At 34.1% G+C, this 14,936-nt stretch overlaps 1 protein-coding gene across 3 annotated transcripts in view; it reads right to left on the bottom strand.

The window, feature by feature from the left end:
• Nucleotides 1–14,936, bottom strand: part of LOC114338432 (tyrosine-protein kinase Abl) — a 277,967-nt gene that overhangs the window by 82,004 nt on the left and 181,027 nt on the right. For all 3 annotated transcript variants that reach the window (XM_050659242.1, XM_028289035.2, XM_050659241.1), the window contains one exon: nt 10,947–11,222. In XM_050659242.1, the coding sequence (XP_050515199.1) occupies nt 10,947–11,222 (276 nt within the window). The remainder of the gene's footprint in view (nt 1–10,946; nt 11,223–14,936) is intronic.

Genomic DNA, 14,936 nt, shown 5'->3' with positions numbered 1-14,936 from the left:
AAGCAAGTTACGCTCAAAATAAAGTTGGTCCCTTTTTTGGTAAAAAAATCGGAAAAATCACCCCCTAAGAAGCATCTCAAATGAAATTAATCTTTACCGCTTTACAAGTTACTTTACTCGTGTATGTATTCTTTATATTATGATCTGTAAGTTTCGTCGGGTTCAAAGTGCTTATTTTGAAAGAGCTGTAGTTGAAACGGCTTGAACGAGTCACTATTCAAGAGTGTATGCAAATTTAGAAACACCAAATCTTTACCAATTTTTGTCTTACAGAAAAACAAAAATCAAGATTATTTTTCCCGATGTGATTTTCCCGATTTATGTTTACCAAAAACAAAAAGGGACCAACTTCATTTTGAGCGTAACTTGCTTATTTTTGATACTAGAGACTGTTTTAGAAAACAAAAATAAAGCTTTTTTTAAAAACTTTAAAAAAGTTGTAATGAGTTTTCCTCAAAACGTCCTTCATTTTGTGGTTATTTTATGCTGAAATATTAGATTTGGAATTTGACGAACATGAACCTGTTGTTCATTAGCTACAACTCCGCTTCTAATGGGTCTAGAGACTTCACACGTACACCATTTTTTCTTTCATAAGCTATATTTTTGCTTAAATTTTTTTTTTAAAATAGTTATTTTTGAGTTATTTGCGAAAAACCGTTTAAAAACGTGTTTTTTTTTGTTGAAAAATGAACATATTCAATCGCAAATACCTCAAAAAATATTGACTTAGTGAAAAAACTACGGACTTATTTTAAAGGTATCTTTTTTCACCCCCGAGTCGGGGTAAAACTCACCCCCAGGCAGTGGCGGCCCGTGAGGTAGTGCCATGAGCCATGGCACTACCTTCCTAACTATGCAGAAGCATATTTTTTATTTTTAAAATCTATTAATGCCTGTTAACTTTTTGTGTGTATCTATTTCTTTTTATCTTCATAAATTATATAAAATCTGTCAACTGTGCGCGTAGTACAATCGCTGCCACTTACAGCGGAGATTATTCGGCTTGAGAATCTTGAGCCAAAATTAGTACTGGCACGGCTGAAAAGAGAAAGATTTTACGAGCATCCTATATAAGTGACAGAGAAAGAGCTATATTGGACTATTTACTCGTAGTATACCTTAAATGAGAATCTCGTGCCGGGCACGGTATCTATTTACAGTTGAGTCCTCGAATCTTTACCCGTGCGTCATCATTTAAAGCATACCAAATAAGTCGATGATAAGTCGGAAATGGAAATTTACTAAACGCAACAGCAAGTCACTTACTGTCACTTGCTGTTGCGTTTAGTAAATTTCAATTTCCGACTTATCATCGACTTATTTCGTATGCTTTAAATGATGACGCACGGGTAAAGATTCGCGGACTCAACTGTTTTTTGAGTTTCTTTAAGTGCTGGCTTGTCGCTTTTGTAATGTCTATTTTCTGTTAAAGTTTTTGTATTTATAATATTATTATTAAACTTTTAGTGCATCATGATCGTGGGTGTAGTATAAATAATATTTTGATTATTTCTTAAGTTTAATTTAATTATTGAAAATGAATCAGCTTAGTATCTTAAAAAACTCTTTTGGTGGTTTTTCTTTACAAATTTTATAAGGTTTTGTGGAGCTTTCGAGTTAGCTTAAAGAGGTCACGACAAAAAAAAATTCACAAAATAGAGGCATATTTAAGGAACTGGTCAATTTTAGCGCCGAATTAGACAACGACTTAAAGGTTCATAATATTTACAGTTCCAGATCTTTCAAAGGTCTACCGTCTCCTGACATGTAGTTGCTTCTAATTTATTTATGTGGAGAAGTTTTCTGCTTACAAGCGTCGGTTCCCCGAATCATTTTTTAATGAAACATGGAGACAATTTTAATTTTTAAACAAAACTCGGTTTAAAACTGAATCAGAAGTACAGTATTAGTGAGACGAATTAAGTATGGTATGTTAAACAGTAAATGGTTAAGTTCAATTAGTTACCACTATAAACAGCCCGGATTAACCGATAATTGTATAAAAGGCAGGTTTCAGGTAAAATTTATTTTAGGCTTTATTATGGGAGTACCGTCTAGTCAGTGTTAATTGCAAAAGACCAACTCTGTCTACCTCGGTGGCTTATAGCTCCGGGTGGGTCTTAACAATGGGCCAGATCAGATAAATTTAATAATATTTACGACCGCACTAATTGAATTCAAACCATTTACTGTTGAACAAACCATACCTACTACCTCTGAGGCTATTCCGCTATGAGTTTTATTAAATGAGGAAGGTTTAAAAAGCACATTGGAAGAAACTATTAAACTTATAAGCATTTTAATTACCATTCCTATATCAATATCTGAAGCAGAACGTTGTTTTTCGATGTTAAAACGAATTAAAACATTAGTTAAAAATACAATGAAAGAAGAACGACTTAGATACCTATGTTATCTGCAGAAAAGCATTTTGTAAATGGTATTGATAATTTTAATAATAAAGTCATTGAAAACTTTGCAACCAAAAAAAAAACAAGAAGGATGTATCGTAAACTTTAAAAGTGATATTGACACAACTTTGTGCATGTGTGTAAATAATGAAATCGTATTATTTTTATAATTTTGTAAATAGAGACTAAATCATAATACAAGCTAAGTAATATTAGCAGTAGATATTGGTTGTAAGTTGGGAGTTTTTTATTGTTAATGAATTTACGGAACTGTTTTGATAAATTTTGAACAATTTCTTGGCACCTCAGATAAATATACATAAGATACATAAGGCAAAAGTATCAGCGCCTATTTTTTTTTTATTTTTGTTTTATAACTTTTTTGACAATGTCGTGAAACAGTCACTAAAAATTTTGGCGGCTGTCCGAATTCTGGCACTACCTTCTTAAAGTGGTACGACCGCCACTGCCCCCAGGCCAGGGTAAAAGCACACATCGGCACACTATCATTTTTTTTTCTTTGACATGTTAGCTATGTGTATGTAACACCATCAAATCACGGCGAGCTAGAATTTCCCACGGGAACCCTTTAAGTTGAGACTAGACTAAACGAACCAAACGAGCAGAGCGCTCTGTAACAAATTGCTCTAGTCAGTACGTAATGGCTAACAAAATTCTGTCGATCCAAACGAGCCGATTTTGGCGAAAACCAAAGCAAGCATTGGTTCGCTGTAAATATTTCATTAAAAAAGAACTTTGATTGGTTCTGCACTTAAAATAAACGGAATTGAACAGAGAAAAAATGTTTAGATCTGCTTGATTTATATGAACGCTCTTCTGTGTTTTGGAATCCAAAACACTAATATTGTAATACAAAAATGATGCATGGATATTAATAGCTGAAGAAGTAGGATGTACCGCCGAAAAGACAACGAAAAAGATTGATAGTTTCCGAAGAGAAAAGACAAAAAGTACCAAATCAACAGGTACAGAAAAATGTAGTTTTTTCAAATTGTTACCAAAACTAATAATAATTACCTTTACTTTTTTAGGAACGGACGATATATTGTGTCTAAATGGTTTGCTTTTCCGCTATGACATTTCTTTGTATGGCATGTATTGTGTGTTGGATAATATGGTCTGTGTTCGTTGTCCCAGGCATATTTGCATATATGTGATTTGTCGAAATCCCTGTTGTTGATGTATATTTATTATATGATCCTGAACACATAGACATTGATGTATTCACAGGGTACCTTATAGATGCAGTTCTTTGACCTCTCCTGTGTGTTGTTCGGTTTGGATTTGGACAGGATGGATCTGAGTGTGTTAGTTGTTTTAAATGTTGTTGTTATGTTATACTTATTCTCTATCCTTTTTAATTTTTTTGATAAGCCCTTTACATCACCATTGTAACAATACCATATGTAAAGGGCTTATTAGAAAAAATAAAGAGGACAGGAAGTAAGTACAACATAACAACAACATTTAAAACAAACAACACACTCAGATACATTCTGTCTAAAACCAAACCGAACAACACACAGAAGAGGTCAAAAAACTGCATCTACAAAATACTCTGTGAATGCAACAATTTCTATGTGGGAGAAACTGCAAGACCTTTAAGCGTCAGGAACAACGAACATGAAACACAACAAAAACAATTATTTCGACAAATCACAGATATTCAAACATTTCTGGGACAACGAACATAGACCACAGTGGAAAGATGCATCAATAATCATGAAGAAAAAGCACATGAAAAATAGAAAAATCAAAGAAGCAGTCCTCATCCTAGTGAATGAAGAAAAATGTGTAGCGAATCCATCAGCAGAATGCAGCAGACTTTGGTTGCCAATACTTGACACGTTCGATGCGTATGTCGCTCATTGGCGACATTCGGTTTCCCTCTCCAGTGCTGAAGTCGCCGATGAGCTGCATGTGCTCACTTACATTACAGAAGTATGTACTTAAAAAATATACGCAGCGAACGTGTTAAAGAAAGAATCGAATGCGACTAATCGCGATTACTCAAAATATGTTTTTATTTTGTTAATAACAAAATACTTGTTTATTAGCCGAAAAGGTCGAAATAATGCGCTATCTAGAGCAAGTTTGTAGTCTTTTTCGTAGTATTTTTATGCGCTAAATCGATGGCCACTAGTAATGATAGCTTAAATCACGTTCAGACTTTGTTATTAATAAATTATTGCAAAAATAACTGTTTATAGTACGTTTACTCACGGTTTTTCCTCTAAATAAAAAAAACCGCTTGGATTGATATGAAATTTGGTATACACAAAAAAATTAAAAAATGGTGTATGTACGAGGTCTTTAGACTCAGCACAAACATAGCTAATAAAAAATAGGTTCATATTCCTCAAGTTCCAAATCGAATATTTTATTGTGAAATAACCAAAAAATGAAGCAATTTTTGGGGAAAACGCATACAACTTTTTAAAAGTTTTTTAAAAAAACTTTATTTTTGTTTTTTAAAAAAGTTTCTAGCATCAAAAGTAAGCAAGTTACGCTCAAAATAAAGTTGGTCCCTTTTTTGGTAAAAAAATCGGAAAAATCACCCCCTAAGAAGCATCTCAAATGAAATTAATCTTTACCGCTTTACAAGTTACTTTACTCGTGTATGTATTCTTTATATTATGATCTGTAAGTTTCGTCGGGTTCAAAGTGCTTATTTTGAAAGAGCTGTAGTTGAAACGGCTTGAACGAGTCACTATTCAAGAGTGTATGCAAATTTAGAAACACCAAATCTTTACCAATTTTTGTCTTACAGAAAAACAAAAATCAAGATTATTTTTCCCGATGTGATTTTCCCGATTTATGTTTACCAAAAACAAAAAGGGACCAACTTCATTTTGAGCGTAACTTGCTTATTTTTGATACTAGAGACTGTTTTAGAAAACAAAAATAAAGCTTTTTTTAAAAACTTTAAAAAAGTTGTAATGAGTTTTCCTCAAAACGTCCTTCATTTTGTGGTTATTTTATGCTGAAATATTAGATTTGGAATTTGACGAACATGAACCTGTTGTTCATTAGCTACAACTCCGCTTCTAATGGGTCTAGAGACTTCACACGTACACCATTTTTTCTTTCATAAGCTATATTTTTGCTTAAATTTTTTTTTTAAAATAGTTATTTTTGAGTTATTTGCGAAAAACCGTTTAAAAACGTGTTTTTTTTTGTTGAAAAATGAACATATTCAATCGCAAATACCTCAAAAAATATTGACTTAGTGAAAAAACTACGGACTTATTTTAAAGGTATCTTTTTTCACCCCCGAGTCGGGGTAAAACTCACCCCCAGGCAGTGGCGGCCCGTGAGGTAGTGCCATGAGCCATGGCACTACCTTCCTAACTATGCAGAAGCATATTTTTTATTTTTAAAATCTATTAATGCCTGTTAACTTTTTGTGTGTATCTATTTCTTTTTATCTTCATAAATTATATAAAATCTGTCAACTGTGCGCGTAGTACAATCGCTGCCACTTACAGCGGAGATTATTCGGCTTGAGAATCTTGAGCCAAAATTAGTACTGGCACGGCTGAAAAGAGAAAGATTTTACGAGCATCCTATATAAGTGACAGAGAAAGAGCTATATTGGACTATTTACTCGTAGTATACCTTAAATGAGAATCTCGTGCCGGGCACGGTATCTATTTACAGTTGAGTCCTCGAATCTTTACCCGTGCGTCATCATTTAAAGCATACCAAATAAGTCGATGATAAGTCGGAAATGGAAATTTACTAAACGCAACAGCAAGTCACTTACTGTCACTTGCTGTTGCGTTTAGTAAATTTCAATTTCCGACTTATCATCGACTTATTTCGTATGCTTTAAATGATGACGCACGGGTAAAGATTCGCGGACTCAACTGTTTTTTGAGTTTCTTTAAGTGCTGGCTTGTCGCTTTTGTAATGTCTATTTTCTGTTAAAGTTTTTGTATTTATAATATTATTATTAAACTTTTAGTGCATCATGATCGTGGGTGTAGTATAAATAATATTTTGATTATTTCTTAAGTTTAATTTAATTATTGAAAATGAATCAGCTTAGTATCTTAAAAAACTCTTTTGGTGGTTTTTCTTTACAAATTTTATAAGGTTTTGTGGAGCTTTCGAGTTAGCTTAAAGAGGTCACGACAAAAAAAAATTCACAAAATAGAGGCATATTTAAGGAACTGGTCAATTTTAGCGCCGAATTAGACAACGACTTAAAGGTTCATAATATTTACAGTTCCAGATCTTTCAAAGGTCTACCGTCTCCTGACATGTAGTTGCTTCTAATTTATTTATGTGGAGAAGTTTTCTGCTTACAAGCGTCGGTTCCCCGAATCATTTTTTAATGAAACATGGAGACAATTTTAATTTTTAAACAAAACTCGGTTTAAAACTGAATCAGAAGTACAGTATTAGTGAGACGAATTAAGTATGGTATGTTAAACAGTAAATGGTTAAGTTCAATTAGTTACCACTATAAACAGCCCGGATTAACCGATAATTGTATAAAAGGCAGGTTTCAGGTAAAATTTATTTTAGGCTTTATTATGGGAGTACCGTCTAGTCAGTGTTAATTGCAAAAGACCAACTCTGTCTACCTCGGTGGCTTATAGCTCCGGGTGGGTCTTAACAATGGGCCAGATCAGATAAATTTAATAATATTTACGACCGCACTAATTGAATTCAAACCATTTACTGTTGAACAAACCATACCTACTACCTCTGAGGCTATTCCGCTATGAGTTTTATTAAATGAGGAAGGTTTAAAAAGCACATTGGAAGAAACTATTAAACTTATAAGCATTTTAATTACCATTCCTATATCAATATCTGAAGCAGAACGTTGTTTTTCGATGTTAAAACGAATTAAAACATTAGTTAAAAATACAATGAAAGAAGAACGACTTAGATACCTATGTTATCTGCAGAAAAGCATTTTGTAAATGGTATTGATAATTTTAATAATAAAGTCATTGAAAACTTTGCAACCAAAAAAAAACAAGAAGGATGTATCGTAAACTTTAAAAGTGATATTGACACAACTTTGTGCATGTGTGTAAATAATGAAATCGTATTATTTTTATAATTTTGTAAATAGAGACTAAATCATAATACAAGCTAAGTAATATTAGCAGTAGATATTGGTTGTAAGTTGGGAGTTTTTTATTGTTAATGAATTTACGGAACTGTTTTGATAAATTTTGAACAATTTCTTGGCACCTCAGATAAATATACATAAGATACATAAGGCAAAAGTATCAGCGCCTATTTTTTTTTTATTTTTGTTTTATAACTTTTTTGACAATGTCGTGAAACAGTCACTAAAAATTTTGGCGGCTGTCCGAATTCTGGCACTACCTTCTTAAAGTGGTACGACCGCCACTGCCCCCAGGCCAGGGTAAAAGCACACATCGGCACACTATCATTTTTTTTTCTTTGACATGTTAGCTATGTGTATGTAACACCATCAAATCACGGCGAGCTAGAATTTCCCACGGGAACCCTTTAAGTTGAGACTAGACTAAACGAACCAAACGAGCAGAGCGCTCTGTAACAAATTGCTCTAGTCAGTACGTAATGGCTAACAAAATTCTGTCGATCCAAACGAGCCGATTTTGGCGAAAACCAAAGCAAGCATTGGTTCGCTGTAAATATTTCATTAAAAAAGAACTTTGATTGGTTCTGCACTTAAAATAAACGGAATTGAACAGAGAAAAAATGTTTAGATCTGCTTGATTTATATGAACGCTCTTCTGTGTTTTGGAATCCAAAACACTAATATTGTAATACAAAAATGATGCATGGATATTAATAGCTGAAGAAGTAGGATGTACCGCCGAAAAGACAACGAAAAAGATTGATAGTTTCCGAAGAGAAAAGACAAAAAGTACCAAATCAACAGGTACAGAAAAATGTAGTTTTTTCAAATTGTTACCAAAACTAATAATAATTACCTTTACTTTTTTAGGAACGGACGATATATTGTGTCTAAATGGTTTGCTTTTCCGCTATGACATTTCTTTGTATGGCATGTATTGTGTGTTGGATAATATGGTCTGTGTTCGTTGTCCCAGGCATATTTGCATATATGTGATTTGTCGAAATCCCTGTTGTTGATGTATATTTATTATATGATCCTGAACACATAGACATTGATGTATTCACAGGGTACCTTATAGATGCAGTTCTTTGACCTCTCCTGTGTGTTGTTCGGTTTGGATTTGGACAGGATGGATCTGAGTGTGTTAGTTGTTTTAAATGTTGTTGTTATGTTATACTTATTCTCTATCCTTTTTAATTTTTTTGATAAGCCCTTTACATCACCATTGTAACAATACCATATGTAAAGGGCTTATTAGAAAAAATAAAGAGGACAGGAAGTAAGTACAACATAACAACAACATTTAAAACAAACAACACACTCAGATACATTCTGTCTAAAACCAAACCGAACAACACACAGAAGAGGTCAAAAAACTGCATCTACAAAATACTCTGTGAATGCAACAATTTCTATGTGGGAGAAACTGCAAGACCTTTAAGCGTCAGGAACAACGAACATGAAACACAACAAAAACAATTATTTCGACAAATCACAGATATTCAAACATTTCTGGGACAACGAACATAGACCACAGTGGAAAGATGCATCAATAATCATGAAGAAAAAGCACATGAAAAATAGAAAAATCAAAGAAGCAGTCCTCATCCTAGTGAATGAAGAAAAATGTGTAGCGAATCCATCAGCAGAATGCAGCAGACTTTGGTTGCCAATACTTGACACGTTCGATGCGTATGTCGCTCATTGGCGACATTCGGTTTCCCTCTCCAGTGCTGAAGTCGCCGATGAGCTGCATGTGCTCACTTACATTACAGAAGTATGTACTTAAAAAATATACGCAGCGAACGTGTTAAAGAAGAAGTAATTAACAAAAACATACCAATTATAAAGGACAGGGAAACGCGAAGCACATTCTCCATCATACACTACACATGCAACACACAATACATAAAACTAAATTACTCCAAAAAACTCATTATTACGAACACTTAGGCCTTTCGCACACACAGCTACTAAAAAGAAACTAAATTAGTTGGTAACTAGAATTATCAACTGGTTATCAACTATGGCTCGCACACTACGCTACTGAAAATTAATAAAACGAGTCACTTCTTGACTGTACTTTGTACTGAGTAGCTTTGTTACTTTGTTAGTACTGAGTAGCTTTGTTAGCCGGAGTTTACGTTTATAAATGTTGTTCTGAAGCTATTGTGGAATTTTTGTATTAACTAAAAAATCAATATTAAAACACAAAACTGTAATTGTATTTGTGTAAACAAAATTTTGTGTAAACAAAACACAAAAAATATTAATGAATTAAACAAAAATTTTGTTGCTTAGTAAAAAATTCTTCTAATAATTTATTTAATCTGACTCATTTATATCGGCAATTCAGACAGATATTATACATTTTAAAGTAGAACACTTTAAAATGATATTGTTGTTATTATTTAGTGTCACCGTTGCATGTAGTTGTATTTTTAAAGACAGATCACATGTAATGATTTTTTGTGACGGATATTCTTGAGTTGGTGTTGATTTCATGTAATCGAATGAACTATCTTTTAGTAAAGTCGTCCCAGGAACGCAACTCATAAAAATATTGGCAATCTCATTTTAAAGTCTTCTACTTTAAAATGTATAATAATATATATGTCTGAATTGCCGATAAAATGAGTCAGATTAAATATATTATTAGAAGAATTTTTTACTAAGCAACAACATTTTTGTTTAATTCATTAATATTTTTTATATTTTGACCATGTCATCCGATTTGGACGTCGAAAATCATCATTTTCGACGTGGACATGGACAAAAAAATCATTTTTTTAGTAAAACTGTGGCTTATTTCCCATCAAAACTAGTTAATTAAGTTTATATAGGCACGGATGTTTTCCATTTCTTGCACTAATTTTATATTAAACGACTCTTCCGTCAATTTCGCGTGTTAAACTTTAACCAAATATCACAAAAGGCTGGAAACTAGTCCCCAGTCCCGTCCCCAAGCGACCTGCATGTCCAGTTCGCTGTCGACTGATCACTCTTGCATTCTAGACCGGCTGCTAACTAGTAGCGCTGTGTGCGGACACTCATTAAAATACATGGACAGTGACTACTAAGTAAATAACTGATTGGTAACTAAAGTTGCCAACTGGATTCTTTTTAGTAGCTGAGTGTGCGGATGGCCTTACAAACACAGAATCGCATAACACACAGAATTATTGCATAAATACACAAAAATAATCAGAATTTGATGACCACCCTCATAACTTTCCAGCCATAGCTGGCTGTTGCCTACAACCATCATAGGCAAAGTACAATTTTTTGTTGACATGAATATGACACAACCTCAACAATAACAACAATTTGGCGGTTGTACATACCGTATCAACAGATGATTGTTATATGAACATATAAACATAACATTTAGAAAAAAAGGATATATTATTTCCTACCTTTCTTAAGACTAAGTTGATTTTCCCCACCAGCTTGGAAATCGTATAACGCTACGAAAAGCTGGGGATCGTCCTCTTCTTGTGCTAAGAGATTTTCTTTGGAAGTCCATCGATTGGCGGTCTCAAATGAGATAGGAGTCGATGGCGCTCCACTGGTGGATGAGTTCGAAAGGGTGCCCAGACTCGAGTTAAGCGTATTGGCATTGTGACTTCCTGGCGGATCTGACTCTGGAAGGCTCGGGATATGAGGTAATGGTCGACTTTGTAAGAGAGCTTCTGAAAATGAAAGAAAAATTTAGTAAGGAAAACACCCACTACAGAAAACAATCTTTATTTAAATTATATTTTTTGTGAAAAATACTATCGCAAAACTACTAAACGATTATATTGTGGTGTGATATAGTAGTTTAAAAGTGGCAGTTCAGAGTATCTGATTTTTATACAGTGCTAGCCAAAACTCCCCCCCCCCCATACCCTTATACTTATACTAGTGAAATTTTGAGGGGAAAAATAAACGGGCGTAGGCTTCTCAACTAGCCATAACAGGTGATATAGGTGAACAGACGTAATAGTAATAGTGATAGATCGTCATAATATATCATTATTACGTCAAGATTAGTACTATTCAAAATGCCAAACTATCCGATCGACCAACAATTAGTGATGACATAAAATTTGACATAATTGCACAAATGGTAGCGAACTCTACTTCTTCTACAGCCCAAGTTGCGTATATCCGTGGAATCACTCAAAGGACAGTACACCGAGTGTTGGCTAAAAACAAATTTCATCCATACAAATTAAAAATTGTGCATCATCCAGCAGGATTGGATAAAAACAATTTGTTTTAGTGACGAAAGTACTTTTTCCCTCAATGGAAATAGTATTAACACACATAATGTGAGGTATTGGAGTGACACAACTCCTCACGTATTTCGGGAAAAACATACTCAATTTCCAGAAAAAGTTTGGGCAGGTATTTTGGGAAACCACATAGTTGGTCCTGTATTTCTGAAAGCTAACTTACCCGGTGAAGTGTATCTGAAGATGTTACAAAACGCAATTCGGCAACTTGGAAATACCTATGACAGCCCTGGCATTAAGGCTATCTGCTCCCGGTGAGGGTGGTTATCCCTTATCCGAGGGGTGGAATAATTGATACGCTTTTACTTGTTGAGTTGTTTTATTTACACTCGCATGAGCATAAGCTGGTAGCACCGCACCCAAAGAACGTCTCGTGAAGAAAGAGACACTATCTTTAATGTGGAAATATTACGTCTGATCACAAAATAGAATGACGAATGTCTCATATAATAATAAGAATTCCCTTGTTATAGTTTTGCTGTTTATATATTTAGAAATGCCTATTCAGCATCGACCATGAAAAGTGTTTATAATTGACTCTGCAATTATTAGTGAATCGTGATCTAGGATAACAATATTTATATAATCGAATGAAGGTTGTAATATTGTTATGATGACATAAATAACTGAAAGTAATTATCGTAGATAATTACAGGGTGTTTTTAAGATATATCTACTGAGTACAGATGAATTCTTGTACACCTTCCCTTTTTAGGAATTTTCCGACTACGGGGAGGGAAATTTGCAAGTCGTGCTACCAACCCATACTGTGTTGTAATCAATACAAAAAATTTATTTTATATACAAACTTCCTAAGCCTACGCAAATACATAAATAATATAAAATGTTGGTTTAACAACATTGTTTCGTAACACTTGTCACTCACTGTGTTTTCGGATTGTAAGCATATAATCTATTCTTATGTATTTCCTTGATTTTATTGTTTTCTATTCTGATTTTACAATTAACGTTATTTACTTCTGTTATCGTGAAAGGACCTACATAAAGACTATCAAACTTACCATTCTCTTCCCTTTTTACAAGGACTAGGTCTCCTATTTTAAAGTGTTGTGGTGTTGCTTTGAGCTTATTCTTTTCTTGCCGCTCTTTTTTGTGTTTTAATAAGAAGGTTCTGGCTCTCTCGTGTGCGCTTTGTAGTTTGTATCGTAACTCATTGTAGTAGGCATCTATATTGTAACATGGTTGAATCTCATGTGTAAGGTCTTCCGGTAGGTTAACCTTCCTGCCATATAACAGTTCGAACGGTGTGTATCCATGATACGCGTTAGGGGTTGTATTGTAGCAGTATGTGAACATTCTGCAACACACATCCCAATTTTCTCTGTCTTCGTCTATGAATGCTCTTACGTACTCGTTCAACGTTCTGTGTAGTTTTTCGCAACTTCCAATGGACTGTGGGTGGTATGCCGTTGAAAAGTTGTGTTCTATTTTTAATAGCTTTGTTAATTCCTGCATTACTTCGTTCTTATACTCTGTGCCTTGGTCTGTTCTTATTTGCTTCATGAGTCCGTATGTTGGTATGAAATGATCAAAGATTCCTCTTGCTATTGTCTCTGCTTCTTTATTGCACACTGGTATGCTGACCGCGTATTTTGTCAGTTCACACAACATTGTGATACAGTATTTATTACCTTCATTACTTCTCGTGAATGGACCTATTGTATCTATGTATACTATGTCCCATGGTTTGGAAGATGTGTCCGATATCACGAACTCTTCGACATGTGTTCTTTTCGGTTTGTTAATTTGACATTTGTGGCATTTTTTTACGTATTTTCTTACGTCTTTTTCCAAATTTTTCCATCGGAATCTTGCCTTTAGCTTCTTAATTAGTCTGTTATTCCCTACGTGTCCTCCGAACATCGGGTGATTATGGTATTCTCCTATTAATCTGTGTTTTTCTTTGTCATCTTTTATTGTTTCTGGTACTTCACATATGTATATTTCTATATTCTTCAATTTTTTATTTCCTTCTTTAATAAATTCATCAATTGTGCACATTTTAAAAATAATATCATTTACGTATATTTTTACTTTACGTACTGCATTCTCTACCGCCAGCTTATCAAGCTGTACCAACGCTTGGTTTAAATCGAAACGATTCAATCCTGTGGCTATGCTTTTGCTGCATTTTATTTTGTTTTTGGCCCTAATGCTCAGTCTTGGTGAGATTAGTTCTGCTCCAAAGGACAAAATTGGTAGTCTATGCGCCTCTAAATTATTTAGTACCTTCCTTACTGTCTGTTTGGTGGCTTCTGGCTGTAGTGCGAGTTCACTTTCAGCCTTTGTTTGTCTTGCTTCTTTCTCCTTTTCTTTTGCTTGAGCTCTTGTTATAGCTAGTATATGGGCGTTGTCTATGTATAGGTTTTTTAGTTGATGCAATGTTATTCTTGAAAGGCTGTCTGCGTAGTTACTTTTCCCTGTTATATACTCTATTTCGAAGTCATATTCTTCTAGGTCTAATCTGATCCTCGTGAGTTTTGAGGTTGGTTCTTTCATTGCAAATAGGTGTGTCAAAGGTTTATGGTCTGTTTTTACTTTGAATGTTGGTGCTCCATATAGATAACATTTAAAATAATTAATTCCCCAATGAATCGCTAGTAATTCCTTAACGATTATAGGTTTATTACATTCTCCTTTACTAAAACTTCTTGATGCATATGCTATAGGTAGGTCAATTCCGTCGTAATCTTGACTTAGGATTGCTGAACAACTCTCATTGGATGCGTCTGTTGTTAAGATAAACTGTTTGTTGAAATCAGGATATTTTAAAATTGGTGGTTTCGTCAGAGATGCTTTAAGCTTTTTGAATGCTTTTTCACACTCCTCGGTCCACGAAAATTCTACTCCTTTCCTCGATAATTTGTTGAGTGGTCTGCATATTTCCGCAAATTTTTTAATAAAACGTCTGTAATAGTTGCAAAATGCTACAAATCTCTTTGTTTCTTCCGCTGTCTTAGGTGTCGGATATTGTTCAATTGCTGCATACTTCGCTTTGTCTGGTGATACTCCCTCTTGAGAAAGATCATGTCCTAAATATGTTACTTCCCTTCTAAAGAATTGACATTTTCCTGGGTTAAGTTTCAAATTGAATTTTCGACATGT

The sequence above is a fragment of the Diabrotica virgifera genome, chromosome 8, assembly GCF_917563875.1.
Source record: "Diabrotica virgifera virgifera chromosome 8, PGI_DIABVI_V3a".
Classification (NCBI taxonomy): Eukaryota; Metazoa; Arthropoda; class Insecta; order Coleoptera; family Chrysomelidae; genus Diabrotica; species Diabrotica virgifera.
Note: the sequence above shows the minus strand (reverse complement) of the source record. Positions and strands in the feature narration are given on the sequence as shown.